General features: G+C 45.9%; 1 protein-coding gene across 1 annotated transcript in view; it reads left to right on the top strand.

Moving 5' to 3' along the window:
* Positions 1–15,570, top strand: part of LOC139568518 (ubiquitin carboxyl-terminal hydrolase 43-like) — a 132,538-nt gene that overhangs the window by 19,937 nt on the left and 97,031 nt on the right. The window contains exon 2 of the mRNA XM_071390395.1: positions 35–187. Coding sequence (XP_071246496.1) covers positions 35–187 — 153 coding nt within the window. The remainder of the gene's footprint in view (positions 1–34; positions 188–15,570) is intronic.

Raw genomic sequence — 15,570 nt, 5'->3', positions numbered from 1 at the left:
CTCATCTGATTTCCTCCTCCCTGTCTGTCCCCAGAGTATTGTGTCCAAGTACGGCTCTCAGTTCAGGGGGAACTCTCAGCACGATGCCCTGGAGTTCCTGCTCTGGCTCTTGGACCGGGTCCATGAGGATGCCAACCCCACCACCAACAACAACCACAGCAGCAGCAAGACCAAAGCCAACGGAAAGGTAGGAGCAGACCAAACACTGTCATAAAGTTTAGATGTGTTTATCTGTCATGAAACCCAAAGACATTCAGGTATCATAGACATTGTCTTGTGTTGACATCTCAACATAAGAACACTCTGTCACCAAACTGAAACATCTTGAAAAATAATGATCACTATTGTGATCAAACGGTCCTGACTCATGACACATTATAGATATACTGTAGCCAACAAGTTAGCTGAGGTAAGGTTTTTGGCTGATGGTAGTACTCTGTTATCAAACTGTGGCTGCAATCCAAAATGCAAAGAGCTCTCTGCGTTCTACAGTAGCAGCTTCGGCAGTCTCAGCTGTGTGAGAGCAGAGGTACAGTTGCAGAGGCCCATAATAGCTCCTTATTCAGGTGGAAGAGTTGCAGAGGCTTGAGTCATCATATCACCTGGGTCCCACACATGAGCACACACGTCTTGCCTTGCTCATCGACTAACTTACTTTAGAGCGGGACACGTACACACACACGTGCATAGTGTAGGGTGGGGCCGTTGGGACGAGAGATTGCTACGAGAGATTGCTACCGCTAGAGCCACCGCTGGGCCACCTTTGCTAAATGAATATAGGAGAAACACTGGACTACTAAACAAACTTGAGATTGAACTTGGTTAGCATGTATCAACATGTATTTTTTTGCATTCAATTGAGTCATATTGTAAGCCTTGGATTTGCTCACGACCTAACCAGGTTACTCCTAGTGCAGTAGAGCAAAACAGCTCTGAGGTTCCCATGAGTGCAGATTTCTCTTCTCAAGAGATACAATAGAGACTCAATATGAAGAGCTTGTCTCAATGATAACAAAGCGAATTCCTGGTCCTTTCATGTGTCCAACACTGGCCATGATGACTATTAACTGTCTTCATATACAGTATACAGTATATATATATATATACAGTATATATATATGACAAACTGACTTGTTGGAAAGGTGGCATCCTATGACGGTGTCACGTTGAAAGTCACTGAGCTCTTCAGTAAAGGCCATTCTACTGCCAATGTTTGTCTATGGAGATTGCATGGCTGTGTGCTTGACTTTAAACACCTGTCAGCAACGGGTGTAGCTGATATAGTCAAATCTACTAATTTGAAGTTGTGGCCAAATACTTTTGGTGATGTGGATTTTTTCGCAAACATCCTTTCTGAATTTAAAAGTAATCTAAGAAGTATCTGTAATCTGATGACAATTTTTTTTCTGGTGTGTGTGTATATATATATATATATATAGTGTGTGTGTATATATATATATATATATATATATACACAGTGCATTCAGAAACTATTCAGACCCCTTGACTTTTTCCACATTTAAAAACAAATTGTCTCATCAATCTACACAAAATACCCCATAATGACAAAGCGAAAACAGGTTTTTAGACATTTTTGCATATTTATTAAAAATAGAAAGCTGAAATACCTGTTTTACACAAGTATTCAGACCCTTTGCTATGAGACTCGAAATTGAGCTCAGGTGCACCCTGTTTTCATTGATCATCCTTGAGACGTTTGTACAACTTGATTGGAGTCCACCTGGTGTAAATTCAATTGATTGGACATGATTTAGAAAGGCACACACCTGTCTATATAAGGTCCCGCAGTTGACAGTGCATGTCAGAGCAAGAACCAAGCCACGAGGTCGAAAGAATTGTCCGTAGACCTCTGAGACAGCATTGTGTTGAGGCACAGACCTGGAGAAGGGTACCAAAAAATGTCTGCAGGATTGAAGGTCCCCAAGAACACAGTGGCCTCCATTATTCTTAAATGGAAGAAGAGGAACCCAATGGTCACTCTGCCAGAGCTCTAGAGTTCCTCTGTGGAGATGGGTTAAACTTCCAGAAGGACAACCAACTCTGCAGAACTCCACCAATCAGGCCTTTATGGTAGAGTGGCCAGACGGAAGCCACTATTCAGTAAAAGGCACATGACAGCCTGCTTGGAGTTTGCCAAAAGGCACCTAAAGGACTCTCAGACCATGAGAAACAAGATTCTCTGGTCTGATGAAACCAAGATTGAACTCTTTGGCCTGAATGCCAAGCGTCACGGCTGGAGGAAACCTGGCACCATCCTGGCACCACCATTTTTCAGCGGCAGGGACTGAGAGATTAGTCAGGATCGAGGGAAACATGAACGGAGCAAAGTACAGAGAGATCCTTGATGAAAACTTGCTCCAGAGTGCTCAGGACCTCAGACAGGGGCAAAGATTCACCTTCCAACAGTACAACAATCCTAAGCACAAAGCCAAGGCAAGGCAGGAGTGGCTTCGGGACAAGTCTCTAAATGTACTTGAGTGGTCCAGCCAGAGCCCGGACTTGAACCTGATCGAACATCTCTGGAGAGACCTGAAAATAGCTGTGCAGTGATGCTCCCCATCCAACCTGACAGAGCTTGAGAGGATCTGTAGAGAAGAATGGGAGAAACTCACCAAATACAGGTGTGCCAAGCTTGTAGCGTCATTCCCAAAATGACTCAAAGCTGTAATTGCTGCCAAAGGTGCTTCAACAAAGTACTGAGTAAAAGGTCTGAATTCTTATGTAAATGTGTTTTTTCAGTTTTTATTTTTAATACATTTGCAAAAAATTCTAAAAAACAGTTTTTTCTTTGTCATTATGGGCTATTGTGTGTAGATTGAAGAGGATTTTTTTTTTTTAATAAGGCTGTAGCATAACAAGATTTTGAAAAAGTCAAGGGGTCTGAATACTTTCCGAAGGCACTGTATATGTTTGTGTATATTTATATATATATATATTTCTAGTGTTAAACGAATCAAAATATGATTTGATATTCTTCAAAGTAACCACCTTTGCCTTGACAGTTCTGCATACTCTTGACATTCTCACAACCAGCTTCATGAGGTAGTCACCTGGAAAATGCATTTCAATTAACTGGTGTGCCTTGTTTAAAGTTAATTTGTGGAATTTCTTTCCTTCTTATTAATGCGTTTGAGCCAATCAGTTGTGTTGTGACAAGGTAGGGGTGGTATACAGAAGATAGCCCTATTTGGCAAGAACAGCTCAAATAAGCAAAGAGAAGCAACAGTCCATCATTACTTTAAGACATGAAGGTCAGTCAATCTGGAAAATTTCAAGAACTTTGAAAGTTTCTTCAAGTGCAGTCGCAAAAAGAATCAAGCACTATGATGAAACTTGCTCTACTGGACCGCCACAGAAAAGGAAGACCCAGAGTTACCTCTGCTACAGAGGATAAATTCATTAAAGTTAACTGCACCTCAGATTGCAGCCCAAATATTGCTTCATAGAGTTTAAGTAACAGACACATCTAAACATGAGCTGTTCAGAGGAGACTGTGTGAATCAGGCCTTCGTGGTCTAATTGCTCCCAAGAAAAAACTACTAAAGGACACCAATAAGAAGACGAGACTTGCTTGGGCCAAGAAACACGAGCAATGGACATTAGACCAGTGGAAATCTGTCCTTTGGTCTGATGAGTCCAAATTTTATATTTTTGGTTCCAACCACTGTGTCTTTGTGAGACGCAGAGTAGGTGAACGGATGATCTCCGCATGTGTGATTCCCACCGTGAAGCATGGAGAAGGAGGTGTGATGGTGTGGGGGTGCTTTGCTGGTGACACTGTCTGTGATTTATTTAGAATTCAAGGCACACTTAACCAGCATGGCTACACAGCATTCTGCAGCGATACGCCATCCCATCTGGTTTGCGCTTAGTGGGGGGAAAAAAATTCAACAAGACAATGACCCAACACACCTCCAGGTTGTGTAAGGGCTATTTGACCATGAAAGAGAGTGATGGAGTGCTGCATCAGATGACCTGGCCTCCACAATCACCCGACCTCAACCCAATTGAGATGGTTTGGGATGAGTTGGACTGCAGAGTGAAGGAAAAGCAGCCAAAAGTACTCAGAATATGTGGAAACTCCTTCAAGGTGAAGCTGGTTGAGAGAATGCCAAGAGTGTGCAAAGCTGTCATCAAGACAAAGGGTGGCTATTTTGAAGAATCTAAAATCTAAAATATATTTTTATTTGTTTAACACTTTTTTGCTTACTACATGATTCTATATGTGTTATTTCATAGTTTTGATGTATTCACTATTATTCTACATGTAGAAAATAGTAAATATAAAGAAAAATCCTTAAAGAAGTAGTGGTGTCCAACCGTTTGACTGGTACTGTGTATATACAGTATATGTATTACAATAAACAAACATAGTCAGAAACAATAGACAACATAACTGCCTATTAACTGTCTTGATGAGAGGCGGGACATCAGCTTAATGAGCAGGCCTCCTCGTTAGAAGAGTCGACCAATAGCACAGGCCGCAGGCTAAGGAATGAAGGCCCCACCGTGGGCCCTCTCCTCAGCTCCTCTTGCATTGCCTAAAGAGAATAGTACAAAAGCACCGTACTTGTTATATTCACCCAGCCAGGTCACAGAAATCAATTAATGCATTTGAGGAAAAAGAGACACGGAATGTGTGGGATGAGGCCTCTATATAATCCCATTCCCTTGACGACCCGGGTCCCTTTCTCAATGGGAATGATGAGTCTAGCCTCTGCGGCGTCTGAGTGTTGTGTCACTCATGGCTGTATTACTATTTACCCACCGGGGCCTCTGAAACGGGCCATTGTGTGTGTGTGTTTGTGTGTAGCAGGAGATGTTGTTGAAGTGGCAGCCCGCTGTGTGATGCCCCCTCTCATTCTCTCTCTTTCCATCCCTCTCAGCTCTCCTCTGGCTGCTGCTGCAGAGGGGAAGGGATCAGAGGAGGGTGTACCGCATTGGCAGAGAAAGCACGGCATACTATGACTTATAAATGTGGATGTGATCTCTAATAAATTTTATGTAAATACACATTGCCCCTTTAGGGTGTGCGATGGATACAATGATGCCTCGCTTCGTTGCTCTTCATCCGTATCCTCTTTGGCTGTTGCTCATCTGCGTTCGCTATTATTAGCCAATGAAGTCCTTATTCTCATTGACTGCCATCGTGACACCTCCTTATAGCTAATGCCTTTCTCTGTGGCTAAACTATAGAGGAGGCCCTTTATGCCACGTCAACAGCTCAGGGCTCTGGTTGTCATTAGCCGCTGCTGAATCATGGCTCCATAAAGCCGCTTTGCCGCCGACGCCTCGCCCCGAGAAAGAAGAAGCTATTTCAGAGAACGCTGTGTGTATGTGTGTGTGATCCATTTCCATTATTTTCTGTAATTTAATTAATTCTCTGTTTGTTTATAGCTCCATCTTTCTCACCTCCCTCATCTCCTCTACTCTCCTCTCCTCCTCCGTCCTACTCTCTCTCTCTCCATTGACTGGTGTTGGAGCACTGATTGTGTGCATCGCGGAGTAGAGCGTACACACAGGTAGCAACTGGACAGAACAGATTGATAGATGGATGGGTGTATGGATTGATGGGCTGATAGAGAGTGAGAGCAGGGCAGGATGACACCTCCGTCGTCAGAGCCTGTGAAACGGGCGTTTCAAGTGAGAGCAAAGAAGACCCAGATCAATCTGCTGACCTGACAGAAACCTGAGGAGACACACTCTGACCCTGCCTGCCTCTTTCACTGAGTGAATGGTACCTTTCTTATACAGTGAGCTCCAAAAGCATTGGGAGAGTGACACATCTTTTGTTTTGGCTCTGTACTCCAGCACTTTGGATTTTAAATGATACAATGACTAGGAGGTTAAAGTGGAGACTATCAGCTTTCATTTGAGGGGTTTTTCCATCCATATTGGGTGAACCGTTTAGAAATTACAGCACTTTTTGTACGTAGTCCCCCTGTTTTAGGGGACCAAAAGTATTGGGACAAATTCACCTATGTGTATTAAAGTAGTAAAAGTATTTGGTCCCATATTTCTATCATGCAATGACTACATAAAGGTTGTGACTCTACACATTTCTTGGATGCATTTGTTTTGGTTGTGCTTCAGATTATTTTGTGCCCTATAGAAATGAATGGTAAATTATGTATTGTGTCATTTTGGAGTCTCTTAGGGCATGAGAAAAGAATATGAATCTGAGCACTTCTACATTAGTGTGGATATTACCATGATTACGGATAGTCCTGAATGAATCATGATTCATTCAGGACTATCCGTAATCATGGTAGCATCCATATGAATGTAGAAGTGTTCAGAAACATATTCTATTCTTATTTACAATAAAAGTGACTCCAAAACGACACAAAACATTATTTACAATTAATTTCTATTGGGCGCAAAATAATCTGAAACACAACCAAAACAAACAGCAAATGCATCCAACAAATGTGTAGTCACAAGCTTGATGTAGTCATTGCGTGCTAGAAACATGGGACTAAATACTTAACTTTTTACTACTTTAATACACATATAAGTGAATTTGTCCCTATACTTTTGGTCCCCTAAAATGGAGGGACTATGTACAAAAAGTGCTGTAATTTCTAAACGATTCACCCAATATGGATGGAAATACCCTCAAATTAAAGCTGACAATTTGTACTTTAACCTCCTCGTCATTGTATCATTTCAAAGTGCTGGAGTACAGAGCAAAAATGTCGCTTTTGTAGCTCACTGTATCTCCTCCTCTACAGTACATTTCCTTACAACTCTATAACTGCTTAGTTTCAACATCCTTACACATCCACTTTCTGCTCCAATTCTTCATCTGTCCAACCTTTACACCCCACTTTTACTGTCACTTTTGCAATACCTTTGCAAAACTAAAGACAAATCACACCGGCCTGCAAGACCCATAGAACAGAGCAGAAGCCAAACCTCAAAGCTAATGCACCTGCAGTCCTCCATTTTAAGATCACTCCTCTGTTATTGGTGTATGGGTTCAGTTAGGGCTGGGCGATATGGCAAATAAATTATCACGATATCTATATATTTTTGAATTCGATAACGATAATTATCACGATATTAATCAAATAATGTTTAAAAGGTGCATATCTGCTTCAGGCTCAAGGATGCCTAATGCCTGAACAAACCACTAGGCAGGTAGCCTAGTGGTTAGAGCGTTGGGCCAGTAACCAAATAGTTGCTAGATTGAATCCCCGAGCTGAGTAAAAATCTGTTGTTCTACCACTGAAGGCAGTTAACCCACTGTTCCCTGATAGGCCGTCATTGTAAATAAGTTGTTCTTAACTGACTTGCCTAGTTAAATAAAGGTTACATTAATATAATCAAATTATGTGAGCTACACATAAAATTATACTTTAAGGGAGATTGTTCCATGTCTGTGGCCAGGGAGCACGTACCTGGGGTCAATTACATTGATACGCCTCTTGAAACCTTCCTTTTCCACTGTGCTAATTGGCAGCATGTCCTTAGCAATGCGATGCATAATAGCATTTGTGATGTCTTTGTGTCTTTCGATGTTTGCTTGCAGGGCATAAACGCTGTCAGTGTTGACCGCTTCGGGCAAACATCCCTAGATTGGCTGGTGCTTGAGGGCTGTTTATCAATACTGTGGCGCAAACTCAAACTTCCTGCATGTTCCAAAGAGTGATTTTGCTTCAGATGTTGAAAACTGTTTGTCGTATTACCAGACTTCGTAGCCACCTGTCTACGGCACAATTTGCACCGAACATTGCTCTGCTCTTTGTCAAACTTCCAAAAGCCAAACCACTTCCAAATTACTGAAACAGTTTAACCCTTTTTATCAATAATTTCTTCGTTGGAAGCTGCTCCTTCTCCATGGCTATCACTGCCACTGTTTTCACCTACATGACTCATTTTTCGTGGTTAACAGTGGCTACTCCATCACTCGAGGTGCTAAGTGGTTTTTAGTGGGCGTATACATCTCCATGTGCATGTTGTCACTTCTCCGCACGTTCCTGCTGCGTCAGAGGTGAAATGGACTGCTGTACCTAATTATTCTATATCGACATTATCAAAAATGAATCTAAACGTTTTTATATCGTTATTGAGGTAAAGTAATTACCTCGATAATTATTGATATTGGTTTATCGCCCAGCCCTAGGTTCAGTAGCAGGGACCTACTTTATCTTTATTGGTTCAGTAACCGGGACCTACTATAACCTGTGGTCCAGCATACCTACAACCAGCCATGTGACCAGCTGAGCCGGCTCACCTTCCTCAGCCAGTGGAAGGTTACGTCAGGAAGTCAGTCAACAGAGGCAGCTCAGTAAAGTGATGTTTGATCAGCTGCTGAAGGAAGCCAAGTCTCATTGAACCAGAATCCATCGTAGTAGACGGGGATTAAAGGGCCAGTTTGAAATAACGTGTGTGTCGCCTTCGTCCAACCCCTCAGGCTTCCTTTCTCATAATATGAAAGTATCAGGCCTATCGAAACCAGTTTGCACAATATCTCTCTGGTGTCGGAATGAAAGTAAATCAGACAAACTCACTTCGTTTGTATCATCAAAGTGTGGCACAAACGTGGCATAAATGTCCCTCTGCGTTTAGAATAGCTACATCTGGACGTCTTGGCCTCCAATCCAGTGAGTGGGCACGCCTGCCTGAGTGAGTGGTTTAAAAGCTGATCCATCTTACTCTCTCTCTCTCTCTCTCTCTCTGTCTCTCTATCCGTCTCACCCCTACGGACAGTAGTGGTAAACGATGCCAAGCACCCCAACACCGCTGCTAACTCACAGAGACATGATCTATGTATTATTCCATTTTAAATGTCGATAATAGCTGGCTTCTCGCTCTGCGCCCGGAGAGAGTTGACAGGGTGAGTGGATGGAGGGAAAAAAAGAAAGAAAATAAAAAACAGCCCTGGATGGATGGAAGTCAACCGCTTAGACTTGGAAATTTGGTCTCTGGACGTTGTGGCAGCCGGCGAGGCGGCGATAGAATATATTATTGACAGACGCAGAAATTGTGAGTTTGACATTTACGGATGTGAGGGTTAAGAGGCCCTGTTCTCCAGAGAAATGTGTTTGTTTATGATACAGATCAGACGTCGATGACAGGTAGACAGGTAGGGGTTGATGGATGCTGTATCTGATGTCTCCTGTCAGTTTTGCCCATTGGGATGTTAAAGCTCTGATACTCCTCATTCAGTTGTGCCATCAGACTTGACACTGGCAGTCCGCCATATAGAGAGAATGGATCTACCATTGGACATCTCTGCGATCCCTCTACTGCTCTGGAGGTAAATGAAGTCAGCTTTACTCTCTTGTCTGTTTGCGCATTAGTATTATATATTGATTAGACATTGGGGTTCACAGGTCGCTTATCTTTCCTTTGCTTCCTCTCTCACTCTCTCCCTTTTTCTCCCATGCTCACAGTCTCAACTCTGCTTCTCCCTCTCTCTCTCTGTTTCTCTCTCTCTCTCCTCTGACTCATCTCTCCACATGTCTGTCTGGTCTACTTGTCAGTGATGAGCTGTCTAAGCCGTTGCCAGACGTCAGCTACAGCTGAGTGTTAAGTTCAGGGCTGAGGGGTTGATGGGGCAGACGGCCACAGACCCTTTCTCCTTCTGCTCCGGCGATCCCGCTCAACCTCTCACAGGTTACTTCAAACGACACTTCTCCCGCCAGCCCCGCCGAACCCCAGCCACAATCCGATTAGAACACCGGTGACATTTCTCAGATGCTTCAAATTCCACACGGCATAGAGAGAGTGGGGGAGAGAGGGAGGGAGAAAAGGAGATGGGGCGAGACGTTTGTAGGTGGATTTCCCCCTGTCTGTTTGACTGCATGATGGGCTTCGATCTCCTTTTCCCTTTACAGATGTCTATTTTGTGTGAAATTGAGCAGCTGGAGAGGAAGGAAATTGAAGCAAAACTCCTTATTTGCTGCTTCCTGTCATGGAACAGATACAGTAACATCAATATTCACCACTAATACACCTTTTTTGCTACACTACTGTGTAAAGAAGAACACAGTGGAGAGGGGCGTTGTAGTAGTATTGTAGTAGTGGCAGTGTGGTGTATATTTTTATCACTGAAACATGTGGCCCCGAATGAAAGAAATCTGGGACCGAGGGGGAACTAATCCCACCACTACGCTACACACACACACACACACACACACACACACACACACACACACACACACACACACACACACACACACACACACACACACACACACACACACACACATACACACAATCTCACCTGCTAATAGGATTTACAACACCAACAACAAAAAAACTTTAAAAAAATCTCGGCTTTATAAAATATTTCTCAACATGCCTCCTTTTTCCTTTTCTCAACGTTGGATTCTTCATCCATTATTCACCCTGAGCCGTTTCCGTGTCTTTTTAAAGCCTCCTTCCTCCTAACGTGGCTCCATCTACTATTCACCTATTGAAAGATAAATGATTGAGCAGGGCCAATTTGCATCCCCTCTCCCTGTCCCTCCCTCCTTCCCTGACTCATTTCAAAATGCTTCTGAGGGATAAAAGAAAGATAAAGTTTCAGGTGGGCTTTTGGAGTGGCATGGTATCGAGAGAGAAAAATAGAAAGGTGTTGACACCAGCAGCTCTCAGCTTCAGGGATTCACCTAACTGAGATAGCTGCTTTGTGTTCTTTTGTCAAACCTGCTGAATTGGGCCGTCTAGGTATCAACGCTCCTCTGTCTAGGTTTGTCTGATAAGTTAGCGCTTCTGAAAGAGCTCGAACCTTTTTGGAGACTGAGGTGTTATTTTTCTTCCACTTACTTTGCAAAAGATGATGCCCTGTAAACCTCTCCTCCAGTTTGCCTGCTTTTCTTCCGTCAGTCATTTATTGATGGTCAAAGATGGAGATCGATACTAAGAGAGTGGTACTGGGTGGTTTGGCTAGAACCATCACTGTGGATCAGGTGCCCTAATCAGTCACTAGCAGCCCGTTATCCTGCTTGCCTGGTTCGCTAAGATGAAAGCTAGTCCAGCGGCCAGTCCAGGACAAACAACTCTCTCGCACCACACTGAAGCTTTCCAGGGATTTGAGCTGATCCCTGATCCCTGCTGGCCCTCCTTCCCTCCAGACAGGAAGTGTAGTAGTAGACTAACAGGTATGGTTACAGCACAGTGCACACCAGAGGGACAGAGTCACATGGGGAGACAGAGGAAGGAGAGAAAAGTTGAAGCGCTGTTGGACATCATCTGTGAGGTCATAATGGGGTCAGAGAAGGAGTCTATCGTCGTGCTCGTGCCACAGAGTGATGAAGATAAAGGAGGAGGAAGAGTGTGTGTGTGCATGCGTCTGCTTGCTGCCCAAGCCAATTACCGCTCCCACAGGGGCATCAGAGAGCCACAGTCACAACATGGTGCAGAGTCAGGACCCAGCCTCCCCATCAGGAGTCAACCCAGAGTCTATTATCATCCCAATGTGCCCTGGGTTTTCCACAGAGCCTCCAGAGAGAGCACTCTAGCTCAGGGACTCTACCCAGGGACCCCCTATGTAACTGTGGACATCCAGGCTCGTTGTGGGGTAGCTAGGCCTCTCAGAGTATTGCCTGTGACTGAAGCCCCACAGGGGGCTAATGAAATGGAATCTCCCTGGGGGTCAGGAGAGAAGCTCAAAGTCGGAGGAAGAGCGCCGGCCGCCGCTCCATTAATGGCAGGAACATTAGCCTCGGGATCGATCTGCTGAGAGGGCAGAAGGCAACATCCGGACTGGCTGGCCTTCTCTAGCGCCTCTACTACCTCCTGTGGGGGTGGGGGGGGGAGGGCAGGATGTGTGTGCGTGCATGCATGTAGGTGAGATGCATGCATGAGTGCTGTGTGTGGTGGAGCGCTAACTGTGCGGGCTGAAGGGGTCTAGGACACACACAGTGGGCTTTCTGAGGGCACTCAGCCTCAGTTCCTCTCACACATAACACACACACAGACAGATTACATATGGCTTCCAAACACACTCATATTTATACATGCTACTTCTCTCTCTCTCTCTGTCTTTTTTCCATTTCCTTTTTACTATGTCTCTATCCTCTGGGGAGGTAAGTAATGCGACTGTCCCACTTCTTCACTTTCACAGCCCACCCATCTTCTTTACACGCACACGCGCACACGCACGCACACACACACACACACACACACACACACACACACACACACACACACACACACACACACACACACACACACACACACACACACACACACACACACACACACACACACACACACACACACAGGTAGGGTACCTCATGGCTGACTGCCATGGGTTGCCATTTTAAAGGCCTTTAATGGATCACACACACGTGCCTGAAATATTTAATACTTTTCTTAGCTAACATTTGATTAAATCCATGAATATTTCAAAAGACGCCCAGACCCCCTAAATAGTTCAGGAATAGTTCAAATATTCAGCGGCATCAACACATTGGTCTCCTTTGAGAGAGAAAAAGGACACTCATTAGTAAGTTGAGGGTGAGCCTGGTGTGTATAGAAGTGTTGTTGGTGGAAGGTTGACTTGTGTTAGTGCTGAGGAATTGAGATCTCTTTCTCTCTGGGTGTAAATCAGAGCTGGGCTCAGCCAGGGAAAGAAGCACCACTCAAGCCTTTGATGAACACCAACACATGGTTTGAATGTTAAAGAGCTATACGCTATCATTTCATTCTCCTCCTAATTTATGATATTCAAAAAGAAATCTCCTTATGTGCCTGGCGGATTTCTCCATGACTGTTTTATTAGAGTTAAAAGGCAAATGCACGCGCGCACACACAAACACACACACACACACACACACACACACACTGACTGGCTGGCGGCTCTGGCAGCTCCTGACTGACGGACGGCTCTAGCGGCTCCTGACTGACGGACGGCTCTAATGGCTCGGGACAGACGGGCGGCTCTAATGGCTCGTGGCAGACGGATGGCTCAGAAGGCGCTGTGCAGACGGATGGCTCAGACGGCGCTGGGCAGACAGATGGCTCAGACGGCGCTGGGCAGACAGATGGCTCAGACGGCGCTGGGCAGACAGATGGCTCAGACGGCGCTGGGCAGACAGATGGCTCAGACGGCGCTGGGCAGACAGATGGCTCAGACGGCGCTGGGCAGACAGATGGCTCAGACGGCGCTGGGCAGACAGATGGCTCAGACGGCGCTGGGCAGACAGATGGCTCAGACGGCGTTGGGCAGACAGGCAGTGCAGAAGGCGTTGGGCAGACGGCCGACTCTGCCCTGCTGAGGCGCACAATAGGCCTGGTGCGTGGTGCCGGAACTGGAGGTACCGGGATGACGGCACGCACTTCAAGGCTAGTGCGGGGAGCAGGGACAGGGCACACTGACTTCTCGAAGCGCACTATAGGCCTGGTGCGTGGTACCGGAACTGGAGGTACCGGGCTGAGGGCACGCACCTCAGGGCGAGTGCGGGGAGAAGGAACAGTGCGTACAGGGCTCTGGAGACGCACAGATGGCTTAGTGCGTGGTGCCGGAACTGGAGGCACTGGGCTGGAGACACGCACCATAGGGAGAGTGCGTGGAGGAGGAACAGGGCTCTTAAAACGCACTGGAAGCCTGGTGCGTGGTGTAGGCACTGGTGGTACTGGGCTGGGGCGAGGAGGTAGCGCCGGAAATACCGGACCGTGTAGGCGTACTGGCTCCCTTGAGCACCGAGCCTGCCCAACCTTACCTGGCTGAATGCTCCCCGTCGCCCGACCAGTGCGGGGAGGTGGAATAACCCGCACCGGGCTATGTAGGCGAACCGGGGACACCATGCGTAAGGCTGGTGCCATGTAAGCCGGCCCAAGGAGACGTACTGGTGGCCAGATATGTAGAGCCGGCCTCATGGCACTTGGCTCAATGCTCAATCTAGCCCTACCAGTGCGGGGAGGTGGAATAACCCGCACTGGGCTATGCACCCGTACAGGAGACACCGTGCGCTCTACTGCGTAACACGGCGTCTGCCCGTACTCCCGCTCTCCACGGTTAGCCTGGGAAGTGGGCGCAGGTCTCCTACCTGCCCTCGGCCCACTACCTCTTAGCCTCCCCCCAAGAAATTTTAGGGTAGTACTTGCGGGCTTCCAGCCTTGCTTCCGTGCTGCCTCCTCATAACGTCGCCTCTCCGCTTTCGCTGCCTCCAGCTCCGCTTTGGGGCGGCGACACTCCACTGGCTCTGCCCAGGGTCCTTTACCGTCCAGGATCTCTTCCCATGTCCAATCCTCCTTTTCCCACTGCTGCTGTCGTGGCTGTCCGTTAACCCGCTGCTTGATCTGGGTTTGGTGGGTGATTCTGTAACGGCCGTCCCTCGGTGAGTGAGTAGACCAAGGCGCAGCGGGTGATGAATACATAATGTTTATTTGACAAGACGGAAAAACACGAAACGAAATACACTTGAATGATTAACAAAATAACAAAACGAACTAGACAGACCTAAACTATGAACTTACATGAAACGAGGAACACATAAACAGGAACGACCGAACGAACGAGACGAGACAGTACCGTGTGGTGCAAAATACACAGACACAGCGACAATCACCCACAAACAAACAGTGAGAACAACCTAACTTAATATGACTCTCAATTAGAGGAAAACGCAAAACACCTGCCTCTAATTAAGAGCCATACCAGGCAACCCAAAACCAACATAGAAACGGAAAACATAGACTGCCCACCCAAAACTCACGCCCTGACCATCACACACATACAAAACAACAGAAAACAGGTCAGGAATGTGACACACACACACACACACACACACACACACACACACACACACACACACACACACACACACACACACACACACACACACACACACACCAGTAATATGAGCAAAACACCTGTGTAAATGCATACTGATTATTTTGATTTGAAGCATAATTTGAATAAAGCTGAAGGGATTTGTAAGCAGTGAGCCTCCCTTGGCTGAAGGTAACAATGGTCCCCATGGATGAGGTTGACCTCCTGTTCGTCTCTGAGGCTACTGCTGCTGCTGCTGCTGGGACTGTTCTGTACGATGCTGTTGTGTTCCTCATTTAGGCTGGCTTACTACGCCAGTGGCAGACACAGACCAAGGGAAGAGAGAGGTGGAGCAACAAGGTGCATTTGCCGCAAGGACATTGTCTCGATTAAAGTTCACTCTCGCTAATGTGCTGGTACTACTTGGTCAAAAGTAGTGCACTACATAGGAGGAAAGTCTTCAATGGAGAAGTGCACTGTCTGTGACGTTATTGTGTGAGACTTGTCCACAGAAACCCACCTCTTCAACTGTACTCTACAGGCCTTGAGGACTTGTCAGTCTCCTTACCGCACTATTTCACGCTCATATTGTCTCTCTTTGTCTCTGTAATCTCTGTGTGTAATGCCAACCTGTTCTGCTAGTGTGGAAAATGCGTTGAAAGAATACAACTGAATACAGTGGTGCCTTTTGTTTGACAATAATACAAGTTAACAATGTCTGGCCTTGAGGCCCATTGTCTTGTGTCATCATATCTCACACCCATCTTTATTGTCACCGCTCCCTTATAAGGTAATACCTTCCTGGCACTCTGAAGCTG

Source organism: Salvelinus alpinus, chromosome 2 (assembly GCF_045679555.1).
Source record: "Salvelinus alpinus chromosome 2, SLU_Salpinus.1, whole genome shotgun sequence".
Classification (NCBI taxonomy): Eukaryota; Metazoa; Chordata; class Actinopteri; order Salmoniformes; family Salmonidae; genus Salvelinus; species Salvelinus alpinus.
Note: the sequence above shows the minus strand (reverse complement) of the source record. Positions and strands in the feature narration are given on the sequence as shown.